Source organism: Pteropus medius, unplaced genomic scaffold (genome assembly GCF_902729225.1).
Source record: "Pteropus medius unplaced genomic scaffold, Ma_sr-lr_union100, whole genome shotgun sequence".
Lineage (NCBI taxonomy): Eukaryota > Metazoa > Chordata > Mammalia > Chiroptera > Pteropodidae > Pteropus > Pteropus medius.
In genome coordinates this window covers 2,147,876-2,163,412 of record NW_024356248.1, presented here as the reverse complement: position 1 = coordinate 2,163,412, position 15,537 = coordinate 2,147,876, and the positions used below count along the sequence as shown (strand labels likewise).

The following is a 15,537-nucleotide window of genomic DNA, read 5'->3' as shown; positions in this document are numbered from 1 at the left end:
GCCACTGAGGAGAGAGGCAAGAGTTAGATGACATGAGGGTCTCAGGTTAGAAAGAAGGCAATGCTTGCCAACCTCACGTCTCCAGAGACGCAGCCTCCCGGCGGCCCAAGCTTGGCCCCACCCGCTCCGCCCCGCCCCCGGCCTCGCGCCGCCCCTCGCTCTCCCAGGCCGCCGGGGCTCGCGGGGCTCGCTGCCCATCACCCTCGGGCCCGACCTGAGCTGCGCTGCAGCCGCCTGTGGCGCGACGGGAGCGCCCAGGCCTCTGCCTTTATGGGCCCTCGGACAGCGCTGCGGAGAACGCCCGCGGCGAAGCCCGCGGCCCCAGCCCAGCGCACCTGCCTAGGCCCTAGGGCGGCCCCGGCTAAAGTCCAAGAGGGTCCCGGAGCTCCAGCCACCCCCGCGCCGCACCCAGGCCAGGTCCTCGCCCCCGGCTAGGCCCGCCCCGCTCCCTCCCCACAAACCCGGCCCAGCGCCCTCGGCCCCCTCCCACAAAGGCCCGCGCCTCCCTCTCCGCCCGGCCGACTCCGGCTGCCCCACCAACCGACCCCCTCCCCGCCTCAGCATCGGCCCCGAGCCTCTTCTCCGGCCCAGCCGGCCCCCGGCCGCGCGCCCCCGTTACCGGGAATATGGCGGCGGAGGCGGCGAGTCCGGACTAGGCCCGAAGCGCGCGAACCGCTCTCGGTCCCCAGGTCCCGCCTTCCCCCCCCCACCCCGCCACCGGCGTCACACGCACAGCCACTTCCGCCATACGCAGAGACGCTTCTTCCGGCTCAGGACGCATTTTCCGCAGGGCCGGCGTCCGGGAGTTCTCGGAAGTGGCTGGCTCGCGGGTTTCCGGTACGGGTCAGGAAAAATGGCGGTGGCGACCGTGTTCCCGGCTCTATCGCGGGTGAGGAGAGTGGCTGTCGTACGGTACTGGGCTGGCCACCGTGAGGACTGAATTTCGTCTTCTTCTTCAGTCTTGGAGACCGCGAGGGACATCCAACTGCCTGATAGCCCAGGGCAAGGGCAGGTCCAAGGAGAGGTTGATCTTGCAAATTAGTAGATGCAAGTCGCGTCCACCCTTTCCTGAGCCCACTGTGTGCCTGTCTTGTAGTACCGTTGAACGATCAGGCTTCCTTCCAGACCCAACTCGGACTTCACCTATTTCCCCGGTGGAGCTGGCCAGATCGCCTCTGGGCGCCCCTTCTCTCAGTTCTTAAGTCTCTCTGCTTTTAAGTCTTCTCTAATACCTATCATTTCACACCGCATTCTAAGATCTTTCTCCTTTTTTTAATGTAGGTGTTTACCACTGTAAACCCCTTAGTACTGCTTTTTGCTGCATCTCATACTATTTTGGATGTTGTGTCTTTTGTCTCAAAATATTTTCTAATTTACCTTTTGATTTTTTCTTTGATCCATATGAACCATTAGTTTTAAGAGTGTGTTGTTTAATTTTCACATATTTGTGTATTTTCCAGTTTTCTTTCTACTGTTGATTTCTAGTTTTATTCCACTATGGTCATAAAAGATCTCCTATAATTTCAGTCTTAGACTTGTTCTGTAACTTAATGTGAACTATCCTGGAGAATATTCCCGGTGTGCTTGAGAAGAATGTGTATTCTTGCTGCTGTTGAGTGGAACGTTCTGTATATGTCTGTTAGGTTCATTGGCTCTATAGTGTTATTCAAGTCCTCTGTTTCCTTAATCTTCTGTTTGGATGGTCTATCTACGTTTGAAAGTTGGTTGATGAGATCTATTATTGTGTTGCTATTTGCTTCATATATTTGGGTGCCCTGATGTTGATTATAATGTTTATAATTGTTATATCTGCCTGGTAAATTGGCCCTTTTATCATTACATATGGTCCTTTATCTCTTGGCAGTTTTTGACTTAAAGTCTATTTTTTTCTGATATAAGTAGGGGCATCTCTGCTTACTTTTGGTTACCATTTGCATGGAATATCTTTTTTCATCATTTCACTTTCAACCTATGTATAGCTTACATCTAAAGTGAATCTCTTGTAACAATATAGTTAAATCTTGTTTTATTTTTTTATTTTTATCCAGCCACTCTATTATGTAATTTGGTTGGGGAGTTTAATATATTTACATTTAAAATAATTACTGATAGGGAAGAACTTAATATTTCTATTTTGTTGTTTTCTGCATATATTGTAGCTTCTCTGTCCCTCTTTATCTCTTTTGCTGTTATCTTTTGTGTTTCACTGATTTTTCTTTTTGTAGAGACATGCTTTGATTCCTTTCTGATTTTCTATTGTGTATCTTCTATAGATACTTTCTTTGTGCTTACTGTGGGGTTTACACAAAATATCTTATATTCTATTGTAAGCTGGCAACAGTTTAACTTCAATCTCATACAAAAACTGCTCGTTAACTCCTTCCCCCTTTATATTATTGATGTCACAATTACATATTTTTATATTATGTATCCATTAACATAGTTTTTTGAAAATTGTTTTTACTTCCATATCAGTATTGAATTTATGCACCACCATTTACAGTATTCTGTATTTGTTACATATTTACCTTTATCAGTGAGCTTTATGCTTTCATCATATGCTTTTGCGTTGCTGTCTAGTGTGCTTTAAATCTTTTGGGCTTTTTGAATTTGAATGTTCATTTCTTTCCCTGGATTTGGTAAGTTTTGGGCCATTATTTATTCAAATGAGCTTTCTGCTCCTTTCTCTCTTCTTCTGGTTCTGGGACTTCTATAATGTGTGTAATGGTCTGCTTTATGATATCCCATAAGTGCCTTGGGTGTACTTCACTCTTTTTCATTCTTTTTTCTTTTTCTTCCTCTGATGGGTAATTTCAAATGACCTGTCTTTGAAGTTACTGACTCCTTCTGTTTGGTTCTTTTTAATATTTCTCTTGGTTGATATTCTCATTTTGTTCACACATTGTTTTTCTGAGCTCATTGAATATCTTGATAGCAGTTATTTTGAATTCTTTGTCAGGTAATTCATGTACCTCTTTCTTTAGAGTTGATTTCTGGAGATTTATTTTGTTCCTTTGATTGAACCACGTCTCCTTGTTTTTTCTCATCTTGTGAAACTTTGTGTTGGGACTCACGCATTTGAAAAAATAGCCAACTCTCCTAGTCTTTTTGTACTTACTTCATACCAAGAGACCTTCACCAATCAGCCTTACTAGAGATTCCGAGGGTCTTTCAGTTCTTTTGAATGGATATGTATTTTTTGGATTTGTGCATGTCAGTTCCCAATGAGAAGAATTTACTGGCTTCCTTTGTCAGGAGCACATAATCTTTTGCTTCCTCTGTGTCTCTCTGTGGTACTGCAGGTTCTTGAGTTGCCACAAGCCTCCTCGCTCTTTTGTTTTCAGCCCCCAGGCTTCTATTGTATCCCAGGTCCCATACAGGGAATTGGTCCGAGTATTGCTGTGGAGTTGCTCTCTCTGTGGGAGGAGAATGTGGGGCTGCCTATTTGCCATCTTGCTGATGTCACCACTGTCTCATCACATCTTAATAATTTTTGCCTTTCTTTAGATTGGGAGCCCTTGGGGGATTAGGGTCTATGCCATCACTGTATGCTCAGATTTTAACACAAGCAAATAACTGGAATACAAACTATACCATAAGAATTTTAAGGGACTGCAAAAGAAGGAGAAAATATTTCTACTGGAGAATTTCTAGAAGGGCACTGGTTAAGAACATGTTTACAGTTAGAGCTAGGTTTCACTTCTAACTGCAAGTTACTATTTGGGTGAACTTAGTAAGTTTTTAACCTCTCTAAGCCTTGACTTCCTGAGCTGTGAAGTGGGGTCAGTAACAGTATAACTTCTTAAGGACTAAATGAGAAGGAATGCATTTTATACCTAGTGTGTTGAATGAATGGCAGTGATATTCTTTGCTGTTATAAAGATGTTTGTGGTTTGTTTCAGATGCTTGCTCTGTCAAGGTGCCGTGTAGTATCTCCTCTGTTCAGTACAACATCATTCAGACGCTTCTACATCAGTGACAGCACAACAGATTCCCAAAAAGATATGATTGAAATCCCTTTGCCTCCATGGCAGGAGCGAACTGATGAATCCATAGAAACTAAAAGAGCCCGTCTGCTCTATGAGAGCAGAAAGAGAGGAATGCTGGAAAACTGCATTTTGCTTAGGTAGGGGAACGTGAGTCTTGGTATCACTTTTCTTTGACTGGAAACAGCCTCTCAACTTCTTTCTCTTTCCTTTTTTAGCCTCTTTGCTAAAGAATATCTGCACAACATGACAGAGAAACAGCTGAACCTCTATGATCGCTTGATTAATGAACCCAGTAACGACTGGGATATTTACTACTGGGCTACAGGTACTGATAAGCGGCATAATGTGAAAAATAGGATGATTTGGGCTGATTTGAGTCTGGAATTATAACCTAGGCATTTTTTTTTTTTAATTCATATAATAGACACTCAACCCAAATACTCTTCAAATTTTTCCAAAGTGTACCAAATTTATTAGTTAAGATTCTTTGTAACCAGTAGAAATCTATTCTGGGTAACTTAAGCAAAAGTGGAATTTAGTGAAATTATATGAGAAGCTCACAGTATTAGAGGGAAGGTTGGAGGAAAACTAGACTGGGAATGGAGTAGAACCAGACGGCTCTATAATCCGCAGAGCAGGAGTTCTTTAGTAGTCCCATTCTGGCACTGCCTTTGAGGAACAAATTCTCACTGTGTTTAGTTAGGATTAGCTTTGACTGTGAGTGAAAAAAAAAAATCCAAAACACAATAGTTTTAAGCAAGACAACCATATTTCTCTATCTCATAACAGAAGTCCAAGGTAGACATATAGAGGGGTTTCAAAAAGTCACGAGGTCCAGATTCCTCTTGACTTCCTACTCCTTCATCCCCAAAGTGTGTTGTCTACCTTATGATCCAAGGTGGCTGCTGGGGCTCTATCCGTCATGCCTATATTTTAGCCAAGAAAAAAGTATGTAGAAGAGCACACCCATTATTTATGGATCCTCAGGAAGTTTAACGCCATACTTCCACTTAGTTTCCATTGGCCACAGTTTAGTCACATGACTACACCTCACTATAAGGAAGAAATAATATAGTCTATTCCATATGTCCAACTAAATCGGGGATTCTGTTATCAAGGAAAAAGTGGGAGAATGGATATTAGGGGATAGCTCATCCATTTCTGTCACGCTCTGAGTCTTCTGTTTTTGTTTTCACTCAATATTTGTATCATAAAAGTGAAGCCATTCTGTAGGTTCCAAATATAAAACGTGATAATGGATTATGCTTTTGGTATTATGTCTAAGGACTTGCCCGATCTAATGTTACAAAGATTTTCTTTATTCCAGGAATTTTATAGTTTGGAATCAGCTGTTCAGTTTCTCAAAAAAAAAAAAATCCTACTTGGATTTTGATTGGGCTTGTGTTGAATCAGTAAATGAATCTGGGAAGATTCTTTCAGCAATTTAGAATTGTCTAGTCTATGAACTTGCTATATCGCCATTTATATAGGTCTTATTTGATTTCTTTAATCAGTATGTTATCTATTGCTTAACAAATTATCTCAAAACTTACTGGCTTAAAACAGCCTACATTTATTATCTCATAGTTTCTGTGGGTCTGGAATCCAGGCATGGTTTAGCTGGTTCCTAAGCTATAGTCTGCCACAAGGTTGCAGTCAGGGTATCAGCCCAGGGTCTGGGTCTCATCTGGAGGCTCAGCTAGGGGAGGATCTGCTTCAGGCTCTCGCTGGTGTTGGCAGATTTGGTTCCTCATAGGCTCTTCAGTCCTTGCTAGCTGTTGCCCAGAGGCTATCTTCTGTTCCTGGTTACAAGAGCCTCACCCACATGGCAGCTTGCTTCCTCAAGTGTGCAAACCAGGAAGGGAACAGAGTCTACTAACAAGATGGAAGTCTCAGTGTTTTGTAACCTAATCACATCAGTGACATTCTATCATATTTGCCAAGTCCTGTTGGTTAGAATCAAGTCGTTAGGTCCAGCCACATTCAAGGAGAGGGATCACACGAGGACATGATAGCAGGAGGCAGAGATTGTTGGGGGCCATCCTAGAATTCTGCCCTCCACAATCAGCATTTTATAGTTTTCAGCATATTTTGCAGATTCATAGCTAGGTATTTAAATATTTTGGTGCTATTATAAATGGTACTTAATTTTTTTTCAATTTTACATTGTTGGCAGGCTATAGAAATACAATTGATTTTTGTATCCTGACCTTGTATACTGTGACCTTGCTAAACTCAGTTCTAGAAGCTTTTTTATGGATTCTTTGGGATTTTTCTATGTAGACAGTTGTGTCATCTGTAAACAGGTAGTTTTCTTGTTTTCCATTCTATATGCTCTTTAAGTCTTTTACTTGCCTTATTGTGCTGTTTAGGACCTCCTGTGTAATGTTGAATAGCAGCATTGAGAGCGAACGTCCTTGCCTCGTTCCTAGTATTAGGGGGGAAATATTCAGTTTTTCACCATTAAATGTGTTCACGGTAGGTAAGTTTTAAATGCCTTTTATCAGGTTGAGAAAACATCCTTCTGTTTCTAGTATATTGAGTGTTTAATCATAAATAAATGTTGAATTTTGTCAAGAGCTTTCTAGTCATCTATAGAGATGATAATTTCTTAGTGATGTGATTTTTTTTCCCTTTGGTTTATTGAGATGATTGATTGATTTTCAAATATTTAACCAACCTTGCATTCCTAGGATAAATACCACATGGTCATGATATGCATTATTTGATTTAATTCACTAATATTTTGGAGAGCATTTTGTATCTGTCTTCATGAGGGTGTTGGTGTGTAGTTTTCTTGGAAGATGAATCATCTGGTTTTGATCAGGGTGATACTGGCTTCATAAAATGACTTGCGAAGTACTCTCTCCTCTTCCATTTTCAGGAAGAGTTTGTAGAGAATTGGTATTATTTCTTCCTTAAACATTTGATAGAATTTGCTAGTGAAGCCATCTGGTTCTGGGAGTTTTTTCGTTGAAAATTTTAACTGTAAAGTCAAATATTTTTTAATAGATATGGGACAATTCAAGTTATCTATTTCTTCTTGGATGAGATTTGTTAGTTTGTGTTTCTCACCAAATTTGCCCACATCACATACATTGTTGAATCTATGGACATAAAGTTGTTTGTACCATTCTCTTTTTATTTTAATGTCTGAAGAGCTGTAGTGAGGTTCCTCACTTATTTCTAACATTGGTAAACTGTAGACTTTTTCTTTTTTTCTTGACAAGTCTGACTAGAAATTTATCAATTCTATTAATCTTTCCAAAGAGCTAGCTTTTGATTTCATTTATTTTCTCTATTTTTCTGTTTTCAATTTCATTGATTTCTGCTCCTATCTTTATTATTTCCTTTTTCTGCTCGTGTTGGGCTCATTTGCTCTTCTTTTTCTAGTTTTCTAAGGCGGAAGCTGAACTGTTGACTTGAGACTTTCTTTTTTAGAAAAACATTTAAATTTCTCTCGAAGCACTGTTTTAGCTTTACGTTACGAAGTTAGATGTGTTACGTTTTCATTTCATTTAATTAAAAATATTTTCTAATTTTCTTTGTGACTTTCTCTTTGACTCATGAGTTATTTAGAAGTATGTCTAATTTTCAGATATTTCTAGATTTTCCAGATATTTTTCTGTTATTGATTCCATTGTGACCACAGAATGTATGTTGTATAATTTTGGTTCTTTTAAATTTCTCAGAATTTGCTTTTTGGCCTGAGATGTAGGTATCTTGATAAATGTTTCACGTGCATTTATTCGAACGCAACTTGTGTTCTGCACTTACACATGAAGTGTTCCATAAATGCCAACTAGGTCAAGTTGATTGATATTGTTCTTCATGTCTTATGTATCCTGACTGATTTTCTCTGTACTTGTTCTATCAATTAATAAGAGAGGAGTGTTGAAATCTCCAACTATAATTGTGGATTTATTACTCCTATCCGTTCTCTCAGTTTTTGCTTCATATATTTTGAATCTGTTATTACATAAAGACATATGTAAGATTGTTATATCTTCTTGATGGATTGATTCCTTTATCATCATGTAATATCTGTCTTTATTGCTACTGATAATATTCCTTGTTCCAGAGTATCTGTTAGTAATTTAGACATTCCTGCTTTCTTTTATTAGTATTTGCATGGTGTGTGTTTTCTATCTCTATGAGTTTTCTATGGCTATGTAATAAATAACCACACACTTAGTGACTTTAATAACATCCATTTATTAGCTTATAGTTTCTATAGGTCAGAAGCTGTGACCAGTCCCTATGGCACAGAGTGTTGGAGGTGGGCTTTCTCAGTGACTCCACCCATCCCACAGGAAAGGGGATATTTTTCCCTTTTACTCTTCCACCAGCCCACATGGGTCCTCATGTGTGCCCTGAAGGAGACAGGATTTGCTGACCTCCTCCTAGTTTCTTGAGGCTTTTGTTCTGTAGAAGAGAACAGCCTGGCTGGGCTTTATAGTTTTTTGTTTTGTTTTGTTTTGTTTTTTGCAGTGTTGGCTACTCCCCTCCCTCCTCCTGGCCTCCATCACTGAGGGAGGCTCTCTCTAGCCTCCTGCTCTGAAGCCAGTGTTTGTCAGGAGCATACTCAGTGGTGGTTTGTTGAGAAGAACCTGCAGGTGGATATGAGCTCCCGTGTCTGTGGCTAGCCCCACTTGGCTTTTAGCAGTTTACTAAATAGTTTAGCTATATTCCCTTTACCTGTTTATATGGTGCCCAGTGTCTCTTCTTCCTGTGCCTTGTCTCAGGTAAGCAAGTACTCATGTCCAGTTTCTCCTTTGAGGGGCCTTTCTCCTTAGATTTTATTCTATTTGGTTGCCATGTGACCTCTGCTCCCTGATGACTTCAAGAAAACTTATGTTGTCTATAGTTTATAGGCTTCTCGTTAGAGTGAGTACAGTGCGCTTTCCAACTTTCACCATCCCAGCGGGGAGCCTAAGTCTTCTTGACCCTATTTTGATCTTCACAAGAAAATAGATGCCAGCTCCACTGGGTGCTGGGTCCTGTGCTGTGTGAGGAGGAATCAACTCTGTTGTGAGGAATTCCCGCCCACCCCAGCATTGTATTTAGTGTCGATAGGATAATTCCCGAAGACGTTACCTAAGCTTTCCCAGTGAGATGCGTTGCTTGTAATTTGAATCCTGAGTGAGTGTCTCAGGGTGGAAAGAAAGGTTGGAGATGAGCAGCATACTTCCGGATGCCGTACCCCTAGACTGAGGCTGAACTCTGAACTCTGAACTCCCGGTGCCTTTGTCCGTTCAAATCTGGTTCTCCGGATTCATATTACTTTTGTGTGCCTCTAGTAGCCTTCCAATAAATTCCTTTTTGCTTTACGTTTACTAGAATAAATAGTTTTTGTCACTTACAACCCAGGACCTTTGCCTTAGGAAATTTATAGACTCAAAGGGAAAACACAATACCTAGAAAACAACTGAAATACCAAATGCAGAGCAAAGTAGTCCGGCCAAGACTGGACAGGCTAGTGGTCAGCAAACTCGTTCACGAATACCAAATAGCCAATATTTTAGTCTCATGGCCATATAGACTCCGCTGTACTAACTCAGCTCTGCCATTGTAGCGCAGAAGCAGCCATGGGCGATACGTAACCAGTGGGAGCAGTCATTCCAATAAAACGATTTAGAGGTGCAAGCTGCCGTCATTTGCCCACACCGAGGGTAGGCTACCATGAATATTTAGAGGAAGAATGGAGACTGTCGAAGTTTCTACTCAGGCTCTTGGCCAAGACCAGAGTTGCAAGTCTCAAGATCCTTATGCCTAAGTATTGACTGACCGACACAGTTCTTTCTGCCCATTCTTCTCTTACAGAAGCAAAACCAGCCCCAGAAATATTTGAAAATGAAGTCATGGAACTGCTGAGAGACTTTGCTAAAAACAAAAACAAAGAGCAGAGACTGCGGGCCCCAGATCTTGAGTACCTCTTTGAAAAGCCACAGTGAGCTGTGTACCACTGCCTGTCTTGGGGGGTTCCGTCCAGGGACCCTAACTGCTTATGACTTCCTGCTTTTCCTTAGACACTCAGCCCTCCCGGACCATTCGTCCTGCCACAAATTATGGACTCACCTCTCCTCCAGGACATGTGGATCAGTATGTCTCATGCTAACAATTTTTTGTTCAGTTCTAGGCCTCAGAAGTGGTTTGTCAGTGTTGCCCAGCGCTTGGGCCTGGCCGTTTCTCCGGCAGACATCTGCCACAGGAGGGCACTGTAGGGAAGCGAATGCGCTGGCTCATGGGCTCAGCCAGAAGCTGCTCAGTGAAAAGAGGCAGCCAGCCAGGGTGTCACATGGAAAGCTTCCCAGAGTGCCCAGGGCTTTGTTCCAGTACAGTTCCCCACTTCTAACTCCGGACGGTTCTTCCTGCCAAGGGAGGCCGATCCACCCCCCCCTGAGCTGCATCCTTCAAAGGCACAGCGGGCAGAACGAGGGCAGCGGGCGGGAATGCTGCGTGCATGCCGCCTAAGAGCCCACTTTCTCATCAGATTTTCTTTAAAATGTTCACTTAATGAACTGAACAATAATTGAATATTAAGGAATGCTTTAAAAAGGAATATCACAGTTCCCCAACTCGCACACAATTATTTAATTTTGTCTGTTCTTGTATAATCTAACCAGATATTTATAGAGTTTGACAAGGTCGTAATCACAGGTTTCTATCTCCATACAGCACAATAGCAAACTTTTTCCATTTTTCTATAGTCTCCACAATTATGTTGGAATGAATTAGCCACTAGTGTTTAGCTCTAGGGCCAGAAGACTTCCGTATTGCTAGGGGCGGCTTTCGCCCTCAGAGCTGTGATCCTGTCAGAACAGTCATCACCCAGACCGGGCCAGCACTGTCTGAAGGTGTGGGCCTGAGGAAGGCAGGCCAGAGCTGCTGCCAGGTGGATGGTGAGCGTGAGACCTGCACGCAGGGAGGGAGCACATGTTTCTGGAGTTGTTGAGCTACGGGGTTCCCATGGAGCTGCGTCATGGTCCTGCCTGCTCTGCAGTGTCCCTGGCTAAGGGAAGAAGAGAAGAGAACCAGCCTATACTTACATGATCACATTAAAGCTCACAGCACTCCTACAGACAAGTGGTGGTTTGCTCATTTTGTAGGTGAGAAAAGGGGCTCAGAGTCATTCGTCCAAGGTCAAGTAGCTGTTCTGTCAAAAAGCCAGAATCTCGTTTAGTTCAGTCTGCCTCCAAAGCTTGTGAACTTTCTACCAGAGCATGCTACCTTACTGATGGAAACTTAGTAGAAATCTACGCTTTGAAAAGTTATAGCAAAGAAACTTGACAGTTCTGAGATGTGACCTGTGTGTTATGTATGGGGCAGGAAGCTGCCAGATGCTCCCCCAGGTAATCACTTGGTCACCCAGAGTAGGTCTCGTAAGTGAGGAAGCACTGGGTACGAGTTTGAATCTGGCACTGCTGCTTGCTTGCTGGGTAAATGCGTTGGCTTGAGCCTCAGTTTCCTCATCTATGAAATGGGTATGGTGATGCTCCCTGTCTTAACCAGCTGTGAAGATCAGATGAGAAGGAAGGGGTAAAGCATATAAAGTTCTTACAGGGTCTCCAGCACACAGTAAGCTCTCAGTAGATATTCAGTGTCAGCGTTTGGTCATAGCATCAGCCTGAGACTTAAAACCTGTCTGCTAACAAACCGCGTGGTGTGTCAGGAAGTTCAGCAGGCTATGTGCAGGCAGCCTCATCTGCAGATAGAAAGCCGAGCCTATTAAAGAACCACGGGGTATCTTTCACTGGGAGAGAAAACAGACCTTGGTGACAAGACCTTTGATGGAAAAATCTGTAGCGCTCACCTAAGTAAGGAATGGGAATAAGATCTAGAAGGCGGAACCAGGGCAGACGAGAAGACAGATGTCACCCTGGATGCTTACCACAGACTCTGGCCATTCTCGGGCCTCATTTGATGTACTGTGAGGAAAATGTTGAACAGGCAGAGAGTTTATATATAGAGAGATATCTGGACTGTAAAAAGTGCACATGAATTGGGCAGCGACTTGCTCATCTATCCTGGACACTTACGCAACAAACCCCAGTAGCCAAGTATGCAGTTGGGGTTTTTTTCCCCTGGGGTTTGATCTCTCCTTACTCTGATTTTGTCTTATTTAACATAATGTCCAACTGCTGCCACTTTCACCTGGGAATGGCACGCTTCTAAAGGAATTGTTTTCCTCCTGGGCTGCTGGCTTGTGTCATCTCTGAAAGTGAAGGATCTTGCTAACTTCAGCTGCTCAGTGTCAGACCCAGGGGTGCTATGTAAACAGTTTTTCCCTTTATTAGGCATTAAGTAAAACTAGGCCGGCCACAGTACATTTTTTAAAAATATTAATAAACATATAGCAAAGGCCAGCAGCACCCCCCACCCCAAAGGTCCGTGAATAGAAGCTAGACTCATTCCTCGGTTTGACACATCACTGCTTGCTGGCCTCATTCAGAGCCTGCGCTGGGCAGATAAGCATCTGGCCGTGCCCTGCCCACCTGAAGAGGTCCCAAGAATCCTATCTCCAGACTCTCACATGACACATTAAACTGGGTCAGTAAAGGCTGCTTTTTTTCCCACCATTTTCTCACTTATCCACTTAAGTCTTCAGAATCCATAAGTCAAACACCTTTTGCTCGAACTCTGTCTCAAATAGAACCAATCTGTTGTGGATTATCGTAGAGGCACCGTTTGCTGGCGTCAGGCATGACCTGGAGATAGCTACTCTGTCTCTTCAGCATCAGCCAGGGCGGCACCAGCGCAAACCTGGCTCCTATTTTAAACATCAGGGCAAGATTCCTCTGGGAGAGCTGAGAGTCTCACCTTTACCCTTCAGTCCATCTGCTGCTGTTGTGGCAAGACAGGAAGAAGCCATGATACGGAAGCTTAAGCAGCCTTAAATGGCAAGCAGGTCTGGGAGACTTTGAGCCAACAGCCCCCTTGTTTATAGCCTATTATGTCTGAGGACAGTGGGCTTGCCATCCTGTAGCTGTTGAGTTGATGATGCTGATCAGCTTCCAGTTACGCCACCTTGTGAAACCTCAGTTTCCCAGGGAACCCTCTGAACGGTGTTAGACTCTTCCCCAGTCAGGTAAAATGGCATTGGTGGGACAGATGGCCTAAAGTAAGTAATGCTCTTTGGGCTTAAGAAACATGTCTATTGGCAAGCGGACATTTTTGGGCAGATGGTAGAAAAGGTGAAGCTATCCAAGAATAACATAGGCTTCAAAGGACGAAATATGTAGAGAAATTTACCATCTCGTAACTTATAACAACAAAAGGAGACTTCAAGTTTTTTGCTGGGTCTTGCCCGAATCCAGATACTCTTGCCAAGGACATGAATGTTCTCTTTTAAAGGCATGCCTCCTATTTATTGTACCAGAAAGCCTCCAGATAGCCATTAAGGAGAAAGGAAGCGGTATGGAAGTGAACCAGCAAAGCAAGTTAGGCTCAGGAATTATGTCTAGGAAAAGACTAGGCAAGTATGGCTACGGCACACAGAACCGACTAGAAATAAGTAGATTTCGAAGAATTGTATTGCCGAGGGAACCAGGAGTCAGGCTTCCCTCCCTTCACAAAATTTCTTGACAGTTTTCAGTTCTAAAACTTTGGACCTCCAACCACCCATGAGCAGGAGGGAGAGTATGCCACCTCAAAGAGGACATGCTCTGTCACGCCCATTTCAGATGTGGCCAAGGATGGCCGAAGGGGACGCTCCCAGAGAGAAGGGTTTTAGTGCATTAGGCCTGTCTCTTTCACTGTGGAAAGTGGAGAGTTCTTGGTTCTCTGCCCAGGCCTCTGGAAGATCTGGGATGTTAAAAGAAGCAGAGTCCCCAACCTAGGCGTTCTTTAATATGGACGCTGCACCCCACGGTCCTGGAGCACAGGGCACCAGGGTCCATCCACCACAGCTGGGGGTTGGCATCTCATTTCCCACAAGGAGGGTGTGCTGGAGAAGCAGAAATAGCTGGGAGTCGTGTCTGTGTGGGTGCTCAGTACCAGCTCTCTCTCTGCTTTCTCCTCCCATTCAGTCTGGTGGGCCCTCTTAGACTCCCCCGCCCCTCAACACATGCGTACACACTCCGTGCTCCACCGCGTCCCTCAAGCTGCTGTCCCAGAGAGCAATGCTCTCTGCCTTTCTCATGTGCAGGGAGCGAGGTTACACTTACTGTGGCCTACCTACTAAGCTTTCTTTCCCTGGTCTGTCTCATTCATACTCGCAAACAAGCCCCCTTCAGAGGAGGTTGCACTATCCCATTTCTGCATGAGGAAATCGAAACCCAGAGAGGCTTGCCCATGCTCACACGGCCAGGAAGCAGCAAGACAGGATTTAAATCCAGGTTCCCTTAGAGTTACTTTGAACACCTCCTTGTCCCATACTGATCCCGTTCACTCCTTGCCATCGTGAACTTTGCCACATCTACATACCGTCTATACTAATATTTACTTACTATCTTTCTTAAGTTGAGTCCCTTTTTTTATTTAAACAAATTAATTTTTAAAGGAAACCACAACCATACATGAAAAAATTATATCAATAGTGTCACTTGCCAAAATTAAACAGGTAACAAAAATAAATACATGAAATGTTATTGATTTTTTTAACGTCTTATTAAAAATTCAAGCATAGCAATGTTGAATTTTACAGTGACCACCCGTACATCTACCACTTAGATTCAATTAGTTTTTTATTCTCCTTGATTTGTTGCTTATCTGCCCATCTTTCCCTCCCTCTCCACCTATCATCAATCCATCTTCTTTTTGATGCATTTTAAAGAAAATTACATTAGAATGCTTTCCCTAAATACTTCAGAGTGCATGTCATTAACTAGAGTTCAATATTTGAAGTTTTTTTCTTTTGCTGTAAAATGCACATACATTGAAATGCACACATTTTAATTTTTTTTTAATTTTTGTCTTTCAATTACAGTAGACATACAATATATTAGTTTCAGGTGTAGAAAGCACAAATCTACATTTGTACATTTGCTGAGTTTTGACCAAAACTAGGTACACTTTGACAACCAAATTCCTATCAAGATACAGAAATTCCTACCATCACCCTAGAAAGTTCCCTCGTGCTCCATCCCAGTCAGCCCCACGACACACTGCCCCACACCCCCAGGCAAGCATATCTCTGATTTTTTTCCACCATAGATTAGTTTGGTCTGTTCTAGAATTTCATGTAGATGGAATCATATAATATGTACTCTTGTGTGTGTAACTGCTTTCAGCATGTTTTTGAGTTCGATCCATGTCATAACACATATCAGTATTTGTCCCTATTTATTCCATTGTATGACACTATCCTGTTTAGTCTATCCATTTACCTATTGCTGCACACCTGAGCTGTTCCCAGTATTGGGCTATTGTGAGTGAAGATACTACAAACAAGTCTTACGAGCAAATGTTTTTGTTTCTCTTATTAAATATCTAGCAGTAGAATTGCTGGGTCATAGGTAGGTGTATGTCTAGTTTTAAAGCAACTGTCAGAACTAAAGTAGATGTACCATTTTATATTTCTACCAACGAGGGAGGAGAGATCCGATTG

General features: G+C 42.8%; 1 protein-coding gene across 3 annotated transcripts; it reads left to right on the top strand.

The window, feature by feature from the left end:
• The first annotated feature begins 3 nt into the window (after positions 1–3).
• Positions 4–14,896, top strand: SDHAF2 (succinate dehydrogenase complex assembly factor 2). 3 transcript variants are annotated; one of them, XM_039860488.1, is made up of 5 exons: positions 399–417; positions 791–889; positions 3,903–4,126; positions 4,205–4,314; positions 9,813–14,896. In XM_039860488.1, exons 2-5 carry the CDS (start codon positions 854–856, stop codon positions 9,941–9,943), a joined length of 501 nt encoding a protein of 166 aa, XP_039716422.1. In that variant the 5' UTR covers positions 399–417; positions 791–853; the 3' UTR covers positions 9,944–14,896. The 3 variants fall into 3 exon arrangements, with proteins under 3 accessions (XP_039716424.1, XP_039716423.1, XP_039716422.1); XM_039860489.1 differs by lacking the exon at positions 4,205–4,314 and having other exon boundaries at positions 176–417; positions 9,813–9,937; XM_039860490.1 differs by lacking the exons at positions 3,903–4,126; positions 4,205–4,314 and having other exon boundaries at positions 4–417; positions 9,813–9,937.
• Positions 14,897–15,537: the final 641 nt, after the last annotated feature.

Coding starts and splice junctions, on each gene's coding strand:
- SDHAF2 (XM_039860490.1), top strand. CDS start 61: ATGCTTGCCAACCTCACGTCTCCAGAGACGCAGCCTCCCGGCGGCCCA. Junction 418..790: donor CCGCGCCGCACCCAGGCCAG/GTCCTCGCCCCC, acceptor CATTTTCCGCAG/GGCCGGCGTCCGGGAGTTCT. Junction 890..9,812: donor TGTTCCCGGCTCTATCGCGG/GTGAGGAGAGTG, acceptor CTTCTCTTACAG/AAGCAAAACCAGCCCCAGAA.